This window comes from Cajanus cajan, chromosome 1 (assembly GCF_000230855.2).
Source record: "Cajanus cajan strain Asha chromosome 1, NIPB_CcT2T_4, whole genome shotgun sequence".
NCBI classification, from domain to species: Eukaryota; Viridiplantae; Streptophyta; class Magnoliopsida; order Fabales; family Fabaceae; genus Cajanus; species Cajanus cajan.
This window is the reverse complement of record NC_138517.1, coordinates 76,431,796-76,451,535: the sequence shown is the minus strand read 5'-3', so window position 1 is coordinate 76,451,535 and position 19,740 is coordinate 76,431,796. Positions and strand designations below refer to the sequence as shown.

Genomic DNA, 19,740 nt, shown 5'->3' with positions numbered 1-19,740 from the left:
GAGGAAACTAGAAACCCTGGGCTATAAATAGGAGATGCACGCTGTTCTGCTGACCCTCTTCACTCTCGCGTCGCTCCGTACCTTTTTCACTGCAAAAACCCTCATATTCGGAGCGATCGGAGAGGAACGCTGCAAACATGTTGGTTTACCAGGATCTCCTTACAGGTAAGCTCAGCTGTTCTTTCATCGTGTTTTTAATTGCTTTTTCGATCTGTTGCTATCGCTTTTGATTTCGATGTTTTTATTAGATCTGTTTGCATTGTGGAATATTGAGCTATTGTCGATGTTTGGATCTGGCTCTTTTTTATTCGATTTTAATTGATTTATGGCCGACTTGTGTGTGTTGCAGGTGTATCTGATTTGTTTTTTTTTTTTTCTGGTTGATTATAGTTAGGTTATTGATTTTACTTGTTTTGATTGATTGGTTGATTTGATTAACACGAAACGTTCTGATTTGGTGGAATTGGTGGGATCCTTTTAATTCCCTCGACGATAGTGAGTATCGAGTTTGTATGGTTTCTGGTTGTTTTGAATTGTGTGACTTTTGAGGGCTTATTTGGAACTAGGTTAATTGCTGCTTTACGTTCTTGTGTGCGATTTATAAAATGCTCTCTATGATGGAGTTTTGTTTTGTGCTATTCTTTGGTTTTTTTTTATATATGTTTTTTGTCCCTTCACTGTTTTATCTTTTTATTTTAATATATTGGGATTTTTTTTTGTGAAGTGTGTTGAGTGTTGAGTGCATGGAGTGGCACTGACCATAATTGCTGCCTTGTATAGGTGACGAGCTTCTCTCTGACTCCTTCCGTTACAATGAGATTGAGAATGGAATATTGTGGGAAGTTGAGGGAAAGGTTAGTTGAAAATGGTGAATTTATTTAAATTTTTGTTTGTTTGTGATTAATGGAATATCCCTAGCACCACTACTTAGTTATCTATAAGGCTTTTTTTTTTTAAATCATTTTTTTTTAAGTTGTTTGGTTACGCATGGCTGACAAGCTAGAACTATTTCTTTTGTGTGTGCAGTGGGTTGTTAAAGGAGCAGTTGATGTAGACATTGGAGCCAACCCATCGGCTGAAGGTGGGGAAGATGAGGGTGTTGATGACCAGTCTGTGAAGGTTGTTGACATTGTTGATACATTCAGACTTCAGGTTTGGACAACTTTACGCCTCTTTATATCCTTGGTGTGCTCATTATTTAATTATTTTGTCTTAAATCTAGTTCAGATGATAATTACATAGCTACTTAATTTCTGTAGGAGCAACCTGCTTTCGATAAGAAGCAGTTTATTACCTTCATGAAGAGGTTTATCAAGAATTTGACCCCCAAGCTTGAAGGAGAGCAACAGGAGTTGTTTAAGAAGAACATTGAGGCAGCAACCAAATTCTTGCTCTCTAAGATTAAGGATCTTCAATTGTAAGTGCCACTTTTATTACACATGATTGTTGCATTGTTTTCGGGGCTTCTTGTGTCATACGCTGGTAAAATTTGTTGTTGGTGCTTAAGAATATAAATACCCATTGAATTGAGTTCTTTATGTGCAGTTTTGTTGGTGAGAGCATGCATGATGATGGTTGCTTGGTCTTTGCCTACTACAAGGACGGTGCTGCTGATCCAACATTTCTGTACTTTGCACATGCCTTAAAGGAGGTTAAGTGCTGAGTGACGTGGTGTACTGAGCTATCTATCAGTTTTTCTAGTTTTAATTTTATGTTCTGTGCTCAAGAAGTTACTTGAAACTTTGACTTGGTATTTTGATTTAATGGCGAGATGTTTTGTGCTTCATAATTCCCATCTAATTTAATCATCGATGGGTTAGAATTTCATTAATTTATGATTTTCTCGTGCTAGAAGGGCTTCCCAGTTGTTTCATTTGTTGACTTTTTGGGTTTGTGTACTAAAGATATTTTTATTTGTCTTGGTGCCCTTATCGATAAGAGTTATACGACTTGGGATTTGGGAATTTAATGAGATCAGAATTTTTAATTGAATTTCAGACCTTTTCCAATTTGCTGATGGGTTCGACAATATAACGTAATTATAGGTTTTTTTTATAAAAAAAAGCAAAATCACCTTCGTGCCGACACGTGTTCATTGCCTCGGACAATCTATACATGTTAGATTATTGTTTATTGTTTTAATTTCGTACTTTTAAATTGCTTTTAATTTATGTTTGAATGTTAATACACATCTTTTTTAATATTAGGTTTTTATTTAAATTTGAGATAAAACAATTTATTTCTTATACTTTAAAAATATATACTGATATTTTTTTAAAAAAAAGTTGATTAACTCGAACTAAATCAAAAATTGTTATGAGATTAGTTTAATTTGGATTGATTTCTTTTTGCTAAATTATATGTAAATTAAATTAACTAAAATTTATTAGTTCAAATTTTAGATTATTTTTAATTTGAATCAAACTAGTCTATGAACACTATCAATTCATTGTATGGTTTTTAACAAGGTTACTATTATAATAAGCTTATAAATCTTTCAACACGCCATTAATCCAATTAGTACCGCGTTATTATCATATGGTATTAATAATTTTTTTTTTATTTTGGTGGGGGCGGAACTTGGTGATTTAATAAATGATGTAGACTCCCTTTTCTTTCCTAAATTGGCTAAAGTTGTTTTTTTTCCACTTTATGATGTGTAATTATTTTTATTAGTACGATGCTTAATGATGGCATTTCTCGAGTAGATAATATTTTTAATGGAAGTTACCATACTCTTTCCAATTAATGTTTTCTGGTGAACTATTCTAAAAAGATTTATTATTAATTTAGCACTAGCCAATGTTTTATTTTATTTGTAGGCTTTTTACCTTATGATTAAATGAGAGGAGTGAAGGGATACGAAAGGAGTTTTCTTGTTCGATTTGATCGTAATGGAAAGGGGAGCTGGGAAAGGAAGGAAAGGATCTCTTTGTTTTTTAATTTTTGGGCAAGAATCGAATATTTGTTGATCTATAATCTTTGTCTATTTGATGATTCATCTTTACTTAGATATTGTCTTAATTGGTAAAGATATTATCTTAATTGGTCACCTTTAGTGAGATGTTTGCAATCGTTCACATCAGTAAAGCAACATTTTTAAGTTGAACCATATTATTTTATATAAAAAAATAAAAAGAAGGATGATTCGTCATTCGATTCATGCCAGAAACATGAACAAAATTGGGGATTTAACAATTAAAACAATAAGAAAAAAAAGCCTAGAGCTAGAATTAGTCACCTTTTTAAGTGTAAGTTTTTGCTCTTGAGTTTTGACCATCTAAAAGCCTAGTAGACCTAGAATGTCCCATAAGAACATAAGTGGGCTCCGACCTCAAGGCTCACCCAAAAACTTGAGTGAAGCAATAGATGGATTTAGGGTCAACTTGTTGGGTGAAAAAAAGATGATAGATAAAGAAATGGAGAGGAATTGCGAGAAAACGAGATAAAATAAGGGGAAAAAATTAATTAAAACAAAATCCAGCCATCAAATTAAAAATAAATATATCTAAAGGTGCAGATTCACTGTTCCACCATAGGAGATATGATTACTCTTCCATCGTAGTCGGTGTCATTTTTTAGGGCTTCTTTATTTAGTTAACAAGGGATGGGAGTAAAATTATTGTTATCATATTGTTATATCCTTTGTTTAAATGAAGTTAAAATGAAAGTTGAGATTGTAATTTGAATTAAAGGAAAACTTTTGAAATTTTATCACTCAAGATTAATATTTTCTTTTTTTAACAAAATAAAAAAATTTATTATTTATATTTTTCTCTTTAACTAGTAGAAGAAGGATAAATAATATTTATAATGAATTTTTTAACGCATCATAAAAGTTATAATCATTTTTTTTCTTCCAAAACTTCTCAAGTGGAATCAAGTTATTTATCGAGTTTAACTTTTATAAATCAAATTCAATAGGCTTATTGTTGATTCAATTTTACAATATATAGAGATACATAGTGTGTATTTTACAATGACCCAAGATAATTGATATGTAAATGAACAACAACGATGCAAGATTTTATAAAATCATATACATCCTTTCAACACGCCATTAGTATATGAAGATTTTTACTTATGGATCAATAATGTTATCTATATATTCCGAAACCACACTGCACTCCCACAGTGATATGCATGTAAAATATATAATATAAGATTTTACTAAAGCAAATAATTTATAGGCTGAGACTATAAATAATTTTGACACAATTATTCAATTACTAATTGTCAAAAAATAAATTTAGTACCAAACATTATATCGATAATAATTTCTAATTGATTGGCCCGTATATTTTTTTTGTTATTATTTGTGGTTACTATACCCACATTCAAACTCAATCAAATCATAGGTAATTCAAATTCATATTCTTTTGTTGATAGCATCTAAAAGTAGTAAAAATACACACACACATATAAAGTAAAAGAATAGGAGATATTTTGCTGTCTTGTACTCAAATTAACTAATTTTATTAAGTAGCTTTTTTGGTGGATTCATTAACGTGGTACAAAATGTGGTTTGAAACAAAAGCAAGAGAAAGGAGCGTGTGGCATGTCACCAACTTCTTCTATAGTCGAAAATTGCGGTGTTGGGTGTTGGATGTACATTTAGAAAGGATAGGACAGCTAAATGAAAATAGTGATGGCTCCATCTTTAATTCAAATTTGTGTTCCTACTTCATCCTTCCATCTTTAACCTCTCATGCTTTAAGCAAAAGCAAACACCTTTTCATAACACAATAAGTGAGCTACAAGCTATGCCAACAAGTTTTCCATAATTCAAGAGGATGCCCTTTTTCTTTAAATATAAAAACAAGAAAATGAAATGGTTGTCACCCTTTGAAACTCATGAGACCATAATCATCATGTAACCAAAATCATGTCGTGAGATATTTGATTTTAGTCAAAGGTATATCTCAATAAAATAATTTTATGTTGCAATTTAATCATAAATGACTACATACAATAATTTTGTTGATTTTTATAATAATTATTTTAAAAGTCGAAACATTAATAATTTTATACTAGTTGATAATATAAAAAGTTTTATACAGATAATACATGACTATAAAATTGATTTGATTTTGAGAAATATTAACGATGTTTTTTAACATTTTTTATTTATTATTTTGTTGAAATCATAAATTTTTAGTAAGTCTTACATAGGGATGGTAACGAGGTGGGTCGGGTATGGGTTTTATGATACTCGTCCCGTCCTTACGACTCAAACTCATCCATGTACCTGTACCCGTCGAGTATATAATTTTCATCTCCATCTCTATCCCCGTCAAGTATCAGATATATACGTACCCGTACTCGTCAAAAATTATTTTTATTATTATTTTGCAAAAAAAATAAATATTTTTAAATTATTTTTTTTAATATATTACAATTATAATTAGGTTATTTATCTATTTCTTAATAATTAAATAATTATAAATATTTCACATTATAATAAATAATTACACATAATATAGTATTAAGATTTTTTAACACAATTAAATTGGAGGTGGAAATTAAACCGGAGATAAGAATAAGTATGAGGACGGGTACAGGATGGGTAAGTATATATACATACTCGTACCCGGTTTAATATATCAAGTTTTATCCGTACCCGGTCAAACTGGGTATTCCTGTCAAAATCGGGACGGGTTTGGATATTATCCATAGTTACAGATTTATAAAAACAAACAAATAAATAAAACTCAGATTGTCATTTTATGCAAAAAAGAGATATAACACGTGCGTCATCGAATAAAACTTTCATGGGTATTTTATATGGATTTCTTACCTACACCTTTTGAGGATGAATGAGTAAGAAAATTATCTGTCTTAATGATAATACAGCATGACCACCCACCAAAAAAATAGAGCATTAATTACATTTATTAGCAACGTACTGTTGTCATCGTCATTTGTGGTACACTATGAATGCATGGGTAATTATCGTATTTTGAAATGCTTTTAAGGGTATTTTCCCATCCAAGTGGTTAAAATGTCCCATTGGGTAACACCAACCTGTACAATTATTCATAAATGCTTGCAACTCATTTCGGGTAAAAATCTTGGTTCTGCATTTCAATTATGCAGCCTTGGCTTTTGTTGCATAACCACATTGTTGTGTTGAGGACCCTTCAAGTGTTGTATTAAACTTTATATGTAAATGGGTTGTATTCCTTATTAATGGATTCTTGTGGAAGAGTTCCATCTTTAGAATTATCTCTGTGGATTAGTTTTTTTTTATTTAAGGTTTAGTGTTTAGAGTTTAAGATGTATTTTAATTTTTTAAATAATTTTTAATATTTTGATGAATTAATTTTTAACTTTCAACATGATCATAGATTCATCCAAAGGTTTAGAACTTACTAAACATTAAAGAAAACATTATTGCTCTATTAGTCTCATTTTAATTGTTATTTTTAAAATATTTTTTCAAATTATTTATTTTATAAAATATTAAAAAATTAATACTTCTATCAAAAAGTAAATGTACTAGTATATCTACATCATTATTTACACCATTATATAAAGGAGATGTTTCTTTTGGTAATTATTTTTTGTTTTTATATTTTATTGGACTATTATACTTCTTGCTCAATGAAAAAAAAATTGAAAAACTACAAAATAATATTATTAAATTGTTAATAAAATGACAAAAATAAGATAAATTTGCTAATGAAAATGATAAGAAAAATAAGAAAATGATAATAAATATTAAATTATTATTATTATTAAAATATATTAGTGTAATATATTTTAATAGTAATAATTTAAGGTTCTTTCTATAGGTCGCCTTCACCATCTTTCACGGACTAAATTGAGTGTTTATTCTTAAAAAAAGACTAATGTCTTTTAATGAGTACCTTGAAACCATGGGGACTTCGGAATCACGATACCACCACAAAGACCTTAAAATTAGAACAAAAAACAATAGCAACCTCGATGCCAACCAAAATAGAGAATTTCATTTAGTAGCCGGGTGAGAATATAGACCTCGACACTGACCAAAACAAAGAATGTCAACCAGAACCCCGATGAGATCTGATGTTGATGAGCACAACACAAACATGCAAATCTCACTCCACAAAAGCTTACAACCTCTACATTTTGGGTTTAGTCATTTAACACTTTAGATCATGTGAAACACATATCATGTGATATGATCCTTTAATGGCTAACCAAGGAATAAACTCAAGATAATTTTTGAATTGCTTTTGAGGATCTTAGAGGGCTAAAAAATGAGGTTCAACAACCTCTACATTTTAGGTTTAGTCATTTAATACTCCAGATCATGTGAAACACATATCATGTGATATGATCCTTTAATTGCTAACCAAGGAAGAAACTTAGGATAATTTTTGCATTGCTTTTGAAGACCTTGGAAGGCTAAAAAATGAGGTTCAACCATTTATTTTGAATGAAGAAATTGAGCCAACTTTTAGAATAACTTTTAAGCACTATGGTGCTTGTAATAATCTTAAGTTAAGTTTATGTTTGAATCAATTCAATAATATTAAATTCTATTAGGAAAATAGAGACGCAATTAAATATAGATAATTTGGTTGCTAAATTTTAGTTGAGCGACCAAATCACAACTAAGTGATAATTTTTCTCTATGAATTTTTTAGTTGAATGAGTTTAGCTCTTAGTTTCTTCATAGTGCAATATCATTGAGCGACTAGATCGCAATTGAGTGAAAAATTCTCTATATGACTATTTTAGTTGAGTGAGAATTCGATAATTGAGCAAAATGGCATGATTGCAACTTTAGTTTGAATTTGTTTTGTTTGCCAAACTTCTTTTTGGACATTTTAGTGAGTTGTAGTGTGTCTAATACACTTCTTAAGTGGGTTAATTATAAATAAACTTTATTGGCCACTCATTTGTAAATACTTTTGGAAGTCATTGAATGAGATTATTATCTCTTGATAGAATTATTGTCTTAGTTCTTATTAAATAACATGGGTCTTATCAAAGGGATAAATCTTTTAAAGCGAATCTTCATTGACTTATCAATCTACTCGAATTGTAACGTCTAATCATTTTTTCTTTATTCAATGTTCTTCCATTTATTGTTGCGCATTACATACTTTCAATCATATGGAAGATGATGCATTTGTCAGAAACGATTGTTATTTCTCTTTCCATGAATCGAATTAGATAAAAAAAAATCTAATGTAAAATGTCTTTTTGTTGTCATTTTGACTCATTTAGTCATTCACATAGGTATATTGAATCATATAAATACTAACGATTATGTTAAGAGTGGCATAACTTTTTTCAAAAATTATTTTACATTCGAGTTAAACTGATCAATATCTTTAAACTCATCAATTCGATAATTTTTAGTTCAAATTCAATTTTGACAACCATATCACCACCCTTAAAATTCCATAAATTTATATATTTGTTTTCAAGGGATGAATTATTTTTAATTAGATTTTAAATGAAAAAAAAAAAGATAACTGGGATCCGTAATAGATATAAAGAACACCTGGCAGCAGGATTGTAGTTTTTGCTTTAAATTAGGTTTTGAGTTTATTCCTCTCATAAAAATCATGTGACATCCGTATGTACTTTTACAGGACTTAATATCTTTGTTGTATCCGAAGATTACCAAACTATTCAATTTATAATAAGACACAAAATAGTACAATTTCATCGGCAAGACAAACGACTTTTGTCCAATGTATATGCAATTAATCCTCAGAAAAAACCACTTGCCTAATGTTAGCCTCAATCAAGATAACTAATTAGATCACTACTTAAATATCCATTAGACAAATAAAAATGAGCCAAAGCTTTATTTCAATGTTGGGGAAAATCTTTATTAATGAAAACACTTTGTTAAATAGGAAACCATCAATTTATTTATCATGTTTTACCCTCTATTTTTAAATAATTCTTAAAATAATAAACTTATATAAATAGTTGCTAAAATATTATCAAAAACTATTAATATAATTTCTATTATGATATTTTTTTATTAGTACCGAGGATTAATTAATAGGTTTTTTTTTTCAGTACTTTAAGATTATGTAACATCACTTCTAATATTTTAGGAATTATTTATATAATTTTGTTACTTCAAACTTTAATTATGACTTATGAGAGATATTTTAATGACCTAATTGATGACGTATTATATTGATAAATGTTAATAAGAAGAATATAATCGTCATTTTTTTAATTATCTTTTTGTAATGCTCCTTTTATTATTAACTATATTTTTTTTTTTGCTTTTGTGGATCTCACATCTCATTTAATGAGTATTTTTAATTTAAAATTTACCAAAATTTATAATTTTTAAATAATAAAAAATAAAATATTAACAAGAGGAAGTTAGAAAAAATGTTATTAACATTATCTATATTAACAACAATTGTCACCGGTTCTTAATATAACGTGTTTGTTGAAAAGAATGAATTCTCAACAATAACAATCAATATCATATTACAAAGTATGTGATAAAAAATATTATAAAGTAGATTTTAAAAAAAATAAATAAATGGAAGTATCATTATATTATATTATATGTTGTATTTTTTCCCACTTATGAGAATGTCTTCTCCCACTTCTATTAAGAAAAAAAAAATATCAATCACCATAAAAAAGTTGGGACAAATAATAAAAAGGACTAATATTTTGATATTAAAGACTCCATTAATTGGTAAACTTTTATAAGTATTTTTTTTATAATTAGAAAATATAATTTCTTCTAATTGATCAAGGACTTCATTAATCGATAAACTTCTATAAGTATTTTTTTTTATAATTAGAACATATAATTTATTATAATTAATCAATTTATTTAAGACAAAAATATACTTTTAATCACGATTTTATACTAAAACAAAATCAAACTTTAATTCTTAAAAAATATAAGCATCACTAATGACTTGAAGTTAAATAAGCATTGTTTTGAGTTGGAAATTTATCATAATCTTGGTGAGCTCGTGAACCCAAACTCAGGTAACTATTTTAGTAATAAATAAATAAATAAAAAAAAAGGGGATGGTTGCGGTGCGGTTTGTTTGATTCATAATGTCGAATTATGCATGTAGGTGGTGAAATTAAAGAGAGGAAGAGGGGAAGGGCACATTGGACATTTCCCAACCCTTGGGTAAAAGTAGCAGGAGCGAGAGCAGGTTAGTTGAACGTAGCCGTTTTATAGATTTGAAAATAAGATGATTACGATTATTATATTTTAGACTTTAATTAATTAATCTACAAAATTTCCATTCACACCATTTCTCTCTCTTCTTCGTCTATTGATTCTCCTTCATCTGCCATAATCGCCGAAGCAAGCGAAAGGCATTTCGGTGCGTTGCGTTGCGTTGTGGTCACTCCTTCGAAGAACTCCGTTTCAGATCTGAATCGCATTCCTCTGCGAGATCCACGGCGCCTGCATTCTCCGTTCAATTCTCTCACCTTTCATGTTCTTCTCGTGAGCCTCGCTGTTTTCTCTATTCCAATTTTCATTTCGTTTTCTCATTATTATTATTACTATTATTATTGTGGTTGTTAATTTTGGCGATTTATTTTGCGCGAAGCGCGTGCGAACAGATCTTGAAAATTGGCGCCTCAACGACGTTCGCAGCGCCACGCGAGTGGCCAGATGCCGCAGGGCAATGCCGCCGCCGCCGCTCTGTTGGACCACGGTGGCGATGCCGGCGACGCCGTGATGGCGCGGTGGCTTCAGTCCGCCGGCTTGCAGCATCTCGCCTCTCCCCTCGCTTCCACCGCCATCGATCATCGACTCCTCCCCAACCTTCTCATGCAGGTAGCGCATTATTGTAATATTTAACCTCTTTGATTTTGCACCTTTTTTCAAAATTTCCTTTAGTTTCTCTGTTAGGTGAGATGATTCCGTGTATAATAATATTCTGTATTTCATTTCCTTCTGTTGTGTGGAAGGTCTTAACTAGCATATCACGCTGTTGCTGCTTGATTTATTTATTTATTCATGTATTTATTTATTTATTATTATTATTATTATTTTTATTTATTGTTATTGTGTGAATTTTTTATTTGATCTTTGCTTGACAAAGGAGAGTTTGGTTGACCGTGCGTACCGTAAGGTTTTTTCTTGTTTCGGATGAAGTTGGAGTAAGTTGGAATTTTGTATTGCTTGTACGTTATACTACTCTTGAATTTTGAGCTGTCCTGCATTTTGAGGGAGGATTATGGTAAGGTTTTCTTTTAGTTGGAAGCTTGCATTGAGTGTAGTGTGTGTCAAATTTGCTAAACGTTGCTTGTTCTGTTTTTCTTTGTGATGGTAGTTTATGAGGTGACTTGGATGACTGTGACGTTGTTGTAGGGTTATGGAGCGCAGTCTGCTGAAGAGAAGCAGAGGCTTTTAAAGTTAATGAGAAACCTCAATTTTAATGGGGAATCTGGTTCAGAGCCATATACACCCACTGCGTCAGATGGGTTTTATTCTCCGGAGTTTAGGGGGGATTTTGGGGCCGGGCTTTTGGATCTTCATGCTATGGATGATACGGAGCTTTTGTCTGAGGTATGAATACGATTCATTATATTTATATCATATTGGTCTGTCCATTCAAGTAAGCTGACTTTATTTAGTATAGTTTATAGGGAAAATATGTTCAACATGTAATTTTGTCATTTTGTCATCTATGTATCAGATAAAAATGATCATGTAATTTATCAGTTTATCGTGAAAACTTATGCAACTGTTTATACCATCTTATGCAACAATTTTTGTTGTGATGGTGAAAATCCTAGGTTATACAACTAGCAATACAGGCAATAATCTTGATTCTGATTTTCTGAACAGATTTAGAACTTTTTTTCAGGTTTTTTTTCTTTCTTTTCATTGTGCATGTTTAGTCTCTGTGATCCATTGTACCTTGTAGTCCTGCATTTAGCTTAGTTTTCTTCTAGTAGCAGTGTAAGGTAGTGTTTGAATTAGCGTATTCTTACTTCTCTTCTCCTTAAAAGTCAAGCCAAATGAAAATTAAAAAAAAAAAGTTTTTAATAAAGTTAGGGGCCGTTTGGTTTGAGAAAGTCTTTTGTCTTCACTTTTAATTACAAGAATGTCACATTAAAATTTTGTATAGAAAATACTTTCTCAAACCAAATGAACCCTTAATTTTGGAGCTTTTGGCTTCTACTTTTCTTTCTCTTTATTCCAAATCCCAAGATTTCAAGAAATTTTAACTTACTAAGTAATCTCTATGCTTAAAAAATTTATAGAACCACCAAAAACCTTTAACTTTAAATTTAAGCCTCATTTCTAGTTTCAGCCTTGATATAGCTTTTAAGCGCCATAAAAGTCTAGTAAGATACTACCTAAGCATTTGTGCTTGCATGTGTTTAATTGCTTTAATTTCCCCCCCTTGTATCAGCATGTAGTTTCAGAACCTTTTGAGCCATCGCCCTTCATGCCTGGAGATACTAGAGTATTTGAAGAGGATTTCAATCCTATTAACAGCAAGCTGGAAAGTGGGGAAGCAGATGTTGATGCATCAATTTCTTTACCTATGAATGAAAAAGAGTATAGCACGAGGGAAAATAATGTTGCCAAGATTAGAGTTGTGGTATGTCAAAATTTTATACACACGTGCATAACTTCATCTTTTATGCATTAAAATGTGTAGAAGATCTTGTTTTTCATGTGCTCAATTGGGGACTTTCATATGTATTGAAAGTAGAAGTAAGCACATATTGGAAATTTGATTTCTGTTTTCTGTTCCTTTAATATTTTAGCTACTGATTTTCTTTAATTAATTACTTTCAATCCACATTTATATATTAAATATAAACTAGAGTATACTCATAGTGTGCTCTCAGCCAAAAGATGACACATTATTATTTTTTTCTTTTTAAATTTAAATTCTTTTGAATTAATCGTATGTAATTTATGCATAATCTTAAATAGTTTTTGATTTTAAATTTTTAAGATTCTATATAAATTAGTTATTCATACTTCATTTATAATTGAAGAAATTTTTTCTCTTAAATAAGTTTCATTTAATTTATAAGTTTTAAAATTTGCTTGATTTAAAGTACCCATGCTATGCCTGAGATAATTGATAGTTAAAATGCAATTTTGATTCGTTAAGATTTGAGGGAGTTTGTAATTGTTTTTATTCACAAAATTTTTGAAAATTTTCCTTTTCAATGCATGTCTTAGGTACGGAAAAGACCTTTAAACAAGAAGGAGCTTGCTAAAAAGGAAGATGATATTGTAACTGTATCTGACAGTGCGTATCTGACTGTCCATGAACCCAAACTAAAGGTTTGTTTTGATATAGGATTTAAAACTATATTCCTATATTCAGCTAAAAGTTTGAGTTAGTGCTGTCTCATTGAATTATCTTTATGTTGGTGTTGTCTTTTTATTTACTGCTCAAAGATCTGATTGATTGTTCTATCATGAAAAGGTTGATTTGACGGCTTATGTGGACAAGCATGAGTTTTGTTTTGATGCTGTGCTTGATGAGCACGTTACCAATAACGAAGTAAGGCTACCTCTTATCCAAGATTTTTTATTTTTGTTTACTAATATTATTGACTTTTTTTCTGTTGTTTGATATATATTTGTTATATAGTTGGTTATTGAGCTGTACATAAGTTAATGTTTGTCTCTGTCTTGGTCTTAATTTGCTTGATTTATGGTGTCGTTGTTTTATAATAACAGGTATACCGAAGTACCGTTGAACCAATTATTCCTACAATTTTTGAGCGAACCAAAGCTACCTGTTTTGCTTATGGTCAGACAGGTAAGAATTTTTTTTATGAGATTGATGCCATACTGCTGTACTAGTACCAAACTATCAGCACCCAGTTCCGCATTTCAAAGCTTTTAGCTTTTCATATTATCTGTTTATGTTTTTTTTTTCTTTCTTTTTTTACTTTACTAGTTTGTTTATACTTTACAGCATTAAGATTTGTATAGTATAAGGATAAGGAATAACCCAAATTAGTGGGCCCAGTCCTGTTGGTGTATTCAAAGCTGATGTGTAAAGTCAGAGTGATTAGAAACAGTAAAAGAGTTAAAAGAGAGGGGATTCAAGGGAATGATCAGTTTTTAACTTTCAACAGATTTAGGGAAAATACCAGGCTCTCGAAGGTCCTGGGCAGTTGTACATGCCTTTTTTTTCGACACCCTTGGTTTTGAAGAATGCCATACATTCTTGCTGATTTCTTTCAGCAATTCTTTTTGTTTTTCATTATTCTTTTCATCTTCCAATTTCATTATTCTTTCTGATTAATTCCCTTCTAATCTCCCTTATTTTATAATGCTTTTACCGTTTTCTAACTACTCTGACATTACATGTCAGCTTTGGATATACTAACAAGGATGGGCCCATCTAATTTGGGCTTAATTCTTCTACTGTACACATTCTTAGTTGGGGTTCTAACACATTCATTGTTGGGTGTCATGTGAGAACCTAGTGAACAAGGAAGGAATGCCATTATATTTATTTTTCGGAGGGAGGTGGGTGTAATGTTCTTGGTTGTAGGCCTATAAATTCAACATTTAAAAAATTTAAGATAATTTAATAGGCCTATAAATTCAACATTAAAAAATTTATGATAATATAATATGTAAAATACTCAATTATCACAGGGTTTTAGGTATAAGATGAATTTGAGAGAAAGTAGACTTTGAATTTGAATAATATTCTCGTGTATTGTGATGTGTTGCAATGTGATCTAGAGTGTTGATAAAATCTAAAGCACTAACCCATATCTATACTATTCATCATAATTAAAAACGGAGACAAATCATTAAATATATAGAAATAGGAAAACTATTCCTAAAAGATAATCCAAGACACTCCCAACTTCCAAGATATAATCAATTTTTTCATACATTCTAACATTTGAGGGAGTGGGGAGATATTGACAGCCCTGGTCTAGATACAGATGATAATCTGCTTTTGATGATAGATGCAATAATGCTTGAAGTTGAAGGTGAAAATTTTCCTGAAAATACTTCTTGCAGTTGAATTTGTGATTGTTTGCACTATATAAGTTGTTCATTCATGTTCCATTATGTACTTGATCCTTAGAAAGCCACTCCACTTCCATTCATTATTACAATGCTAATAATGATTTGTTTTCAGGAAGTGGGAAAACATACACAATGCAACCTTTACCACTCAGAGCTGCAGAAGACCTTGTACGACAGTTGCATCAGCCAGTTTACCGGAATCAAAGATTTAAATTGTGGCTTAGCTACTTTGAGATATATGGTGGAAAACTTTATGATCTTCTCAGTGACAGAAAGTGGGTATTCAATCTTTTATATGAATACACTGGGTGTGTTATTTAAATGCATGTGATGGTAGTGTTGCCAAACGGTTTTTCTTGAAGCCATTATGGTATTACACCTGTGGTATAAGTTCTTTATATATTGATTTGGGTCTTGATTAGAAGGCAACATTTTTAATGTGTATTGGGGATTCAACTGCTTTACTAAATATTTGTTCCAATATCAAGTATTACTCAGTAACTTTACCTTTATATCAAACATTTATTTTTCTTTGTTTTGGCTGTATGTGTGTAAATATCTATGTCTCAATTATATGCATTTACATGTGTCATCTTGCTTAGTGCATCAACCTGCATGTTTTATTTTCTCTTTGGTGGCGCTGTTAATCTATTGCTGAATGGCTTGTATTTATTACTATATGAATAGGAAACTTTGTATGAGGGAAGATGGACGGCAGCAAGTTTGCATTGTAGGACTGCAAGAATTTGAAGTTTCTGATGTACAAATTGTCAAAGAATTCATTGAAAAGGGAAATGCTGCAAGAAGTACAGGATCCACTGGTGCTAATGAGGAGTCCTCCAGATCACATGCTATCTTACAACTGGTTGTAAAGAAGCACAGTGAAGTAAAAGAGAGCAAGCGGAACAATGATGGAAACGAGGCAAGAAGTGGGAAGGTTGTGGGAAAAATTTCCTTTATTGATCTTGCTGGAAGTGAACGAGGTGCTGACACTACTGATAATGATCGTCAGACACGGTAAGTCTACATTAAAATTATTTTCATAATTTTTCAAACTCGTGAAAAATCAACTGCTTGATAGTGCTTTTTAGAATAGTCTATGCATGAAGACTTTTGAACAACTCGTTTAGACAAGTTGATTGATACCCAATCTGAATTTTTGGGTGTGGTATTAAGGTGGATCAATATTGAAAATCTCTGTATAACTGATACAAACAAGCTCTTTTCCTTTTTTCTTAGCTTTTTTACTTAACTTTGTCAACTATTTTAACGATAACAGCAGTAAGAAACAGAAACTGTTTTAATGGAAGAAGGTAACTGAAACCATCTAATTTTTCTGATTCTATTTGCTACTTATTATTTCTGGCTGAGAGTAAACTTTTAGTAGCTACTGAGTTTATGTGAAATTATTATAGTGTTCTTATAGTAAAAATGAACATTTCAAACTTGATGGTACATTTGTTACGAGTATCATGTTGAGTAGAATTAGAAGCTCAATTTGGTGCTTAAGTCAATGGACTCTCGGACTCTCCTACTTAATGGCTTAGTATTTTAGGTTGAGCTCTCATCACATGCTTAAGTTATATTATATATAACTTTGGTGGGAGGGTCTCATTGCAAAAGTATCACATTATTTTATTCAGTGTGAGACTTGTATCATTGCCACTCCCTTTAAGAGCTAATGTCCACGGAAACTTCACTAACATTGACTTAGTTGGTAGCCTGGTGCATCACTCACCCATTAGTATTTGGTATGTTGTACCTTAATTCAGTCTATACTCTATAGGTAACCCTTTTCATAGTCCAACTTTCAATGAAAAGACGTTATGACTTATGCATATAAGGAGAGTCCAACCTAAAAGAGTAGTCTCTTAGTTGGTTTAGCCTCATAGCTTAAATAAAACAACATTGAGCTTCCTATTTTACTTGGTGTGAGATCATAGAAGTGCTATTTATTACAACTTAACACATGAGTAGAGATTAACCCAAGAGACTAGTCCATTAAGAGGAAAAGTCTCGTGACATAAGTATCACATAAAGCTTGGATTCTACTTAATATGTGACTCATAACAAAATTACACATGTATTTTCTTATTTGTCTGTCTAAGAATTTGGAGTTATTGCTTTGATGTTTTAAAATTTTGAAGTTGATTTAATATAATAAACTGAGGACTACCTAGTTGCACAAATTATTCTTACTTGATAATGTTGAGATAAGTGCCCGTGCCTTGCACAGTTGAGCCCAAAATTCTTCAATTTATAACACCATTTGTTTGCAACAAAATCAAATCAAAGCCACAGTTGTTGAGCTGGAAAATATGGCACGGGGAATTGATGGGTGTTCTCCTTCTTGGATAGATTTGTTAAATTATTGATAATGCAGGATTACTTTAAAATATAAATCAAATGTACTGACATCATGGCTATTCTGTTGTCGTACTTTTAGTATGTTGTTTTGATGTAACTGCTGAAAACAAGAATTGGCTTCCTTCCATCCCTTCAGATCAAGCATATTTTATTATATTAACATTTAACAAAACAATTCACTGCAATTTTAATGTATCTCTGCTATAGGATTGAAGGAGCAGAAATCAATAAAAGCCTTTTGGCTTTGAAGGAGTGCATTCGTGCTTTAGACAATGACCAGATCCATATTCCATTTCGGGGAAGCAAACTTACAGAAGTGCTTCGTGACTCCTTTGTCGGTAATTCAAAGACTGTTATGATCTCTTGTATATCTCCAGGTGCTGGGTCTTGTGAACACACGCTTAATACCTTGAGATATGCAGATCGGTATGTGATACCTCATTTGGTCATTCTTTCTTTAATGTACATTCATGTTTGATTTGATTATATTAACTGTTCTAGCATAATGTGAACAGGGTTAAAAGTCTATCCAAAAGTGGGAATCCTAAAAAAGACCAAGTCCCAAATCCTGTACCACAAAGTAATAAGGAGGTTTCATCTACATCAACCCTTCCAGCTAGTGCTGGTGCAGAGGATTTTAATGATCAACGTCAAGAGAAAACAATGGATATGGGCAGGAAATTTCTTGAAAAGGAAAATTCTTTGCAAAGCTCTGCTGCTACTGTTGATAAACAGTTATTTGGTTTTTCTTCAAATTACCTATTAAATGGGCGAGAGGAAAAAGGTTTGGTTTCTGCTCCAATGGACAGGGAGAGGTTTGAAGTGAAGAACTCACACAGTGACTCTACCAGTCAAAAGATGAACTCTTATTCACTAAATGATACAGATGAAAAAGTGCAAAAGGTGTCTCCTCCACGCAGAAAAGGGTCCAAGGATGAAAAGTCTGAAAGGCCTGCAAACTGGATGAAGCGGGATTCTAGTGGTTCTGATCTCTTCACTACAAGCTCCAAGCAGCAAAGCACGGGGAATTATAGCACTGCGTCTAAGGATGAAAAGTCTGAAAGGCCTGCAAACTGGATGAAGAGGGATGCCAGTGGTTCTGATCTCGTCACTACAAGCTCCAAGCAGCAGAGCACAGGGAATTATAGCTCTGTGTCGAAAGATGAAAAGTCGGAAAGGCCTGCAAACTGGATGAAAAGGGACACCAATGGCTCTGATCTCTTCACTACAAGCTCCAAGCAGCAGAGCACAGGGAATTATAACAATATTACCTCTGGATCTAGGCTTTATGAAGCAGAATTCAATCCTGATAGGAATATCAGTGCAGTACTTGAGGTTTGTCAAATATATGGAATTACTTATTCTCTACCAGTTTTCAGTTGAATGTAAACTTGTTTATGCTGGCATTGTACAATCCATGTTAGCCAGACTCATTTCCTGGGATAAGGCTTTTGTCATCGTTGTATAAACTTGTTTATGCTATCTGTTCAATTTCTTTATTATATTTATGCAGGAGGAAGAAGCACTAATTGCTGCTCATAGGAAAGAAATCGAGGATACGATGGAGATTGTTCGTGAAGTGAGTTATTACTTGTTTTTCGATTTCTAATTACTTTTATCAATTCACCCCTTGGGCTGCGGTTTGTTATTCATATTATTGGGTGCCATAGCAGAAACTAGTAAAAAGGAAATTAGCAAATAATCAAATTTCATATTGTATTGGCATTGGTGTGTTTTTTCAGGAAATGAAACTGTTAGCAGAAGTGGACCAACCGGGAAGCCTTATTGACAACTACGTAACCCAACTGAGTTTTGTGCTTTCTCGCAAAGCAGCAAGTCTGGTGGGTCTTCAAGCTCGTCTAGCAAGATTCCAACATCGACTAAAAGAGCAGGAGATTCTTAGTAGAAAAAGAGTTCCCCGTCAGTAACGGACTCAACGTTGAAAGGTTTTGTTTGATTTAAAACAAATCTTTTGTTGAATATATTATAATTGAATTTACTTGCATGCATATGGCCTTGTGTGACTTTTGGGCCACCGCATGCCTTTGCAAATTTCGTGTAATCTATGTAGCTTATCTGCGTCCTTGTTATAAAAAAAAAATAATAAAAATAAGAAAGTTGTCTGCCCAAATTTTTAGTTGGAGGGCAAAGTAAAATATGAAATAGAATTTTATGCGGATACAAAAATAATATATTGTGTTCATTCTCAATATATATATAGTTCATCAAAGATTAAAAAATAAATGAATAACTTTTTACATTAACTTGCAATACCAATATCTTACAATATTTTTAAATAACGGGACTCCTATTCTCAGTTTTTCAATTATCTTACGATTTTTATATTCACTTTTCCAATTAACTTACTTTTTATTCATGGG

General features: G+C 31.7%; 2 protein-coding genes across 4 annotated transcripts; both read left to right on the top strand.

The window, feature by feature from the left end:
• The first annotated feature begins 7 nt into the window (after positions 1 to 7).
• On the top strand, positions 8 to 1,789 carry LOC109803191 (translationally-controlled tumor protein homolog). The gene is made up of 5 exons (XM_020364646.3): positions 8 to 165; positions 781 to 854; positions 1,027 to 1,152; positions 1,260 to 1,417; positions 1,546 to 1,789. Exons 1-5 carry the CDS (start codon positions 138 to 140, stop codon positions 1,661 to 1,663), a joined length of 504 nt encoding a protein of 167 aa, XP_020220235.1. The 5' UTR covers positions 8 to 137; the 3' UTR covers positions 1,664 to 1,789.
• An 8,422-nt stretch (positions 1,790 to 10,211) lies between these two features.
• Positions 10,212 to 19,515, top strand: LOC109803561 (kinesin-like protein KIN-13A). 3 transcript variants are annotated; one of them, XM_029272427.2, is made up of 13 exons: positions 10,212 to 10,453; positions 10,573 to 10,789; positions 11,327 to 11,524; positions 12,378 to 12,569; positions 13,166 to 13,270; positions 13,416 to 13,493; positions 13,673 to 13,754; positions 15,105 to 15,267; positions 15,680 to 16,009; positions 17,567 to 17,785; positions 17,875 to 18,694; positions 18,873 to 18,938; positions 19,102 to 19,515. In XM_029272427.2, the coding sequence occupies exons 2-13, from the start codon at positions 10,625 to 10,627 to the stop codon at positions 19,285 to 19,287; spliced, it is 2,604 nt and encodes an 867-aa protein (XP_029128260.1). In that variant the 5' UTR covers positions 10,212 to 10,453; positions 10,573 to 10,624; the 3' UTR covers positions 19,288 to 19,515. The 3 variants fall into 3 exon arrangements, with proteins under 3 accessions (XP_029128260.1, XP_020220776.1, XP_082919087.1); XM_020365187.3 differs by having other exon boundaries at positions 10,560 to 10,789; XM_083062961.1 differs by lacking the exons at positions 10,212 to 10,453; positions 10,573 to 10,789 and adding an exon at positions 11,176 to 11,195.
• Positions 19,516 to 19,740: the final 225 nt, after the last annotated feature.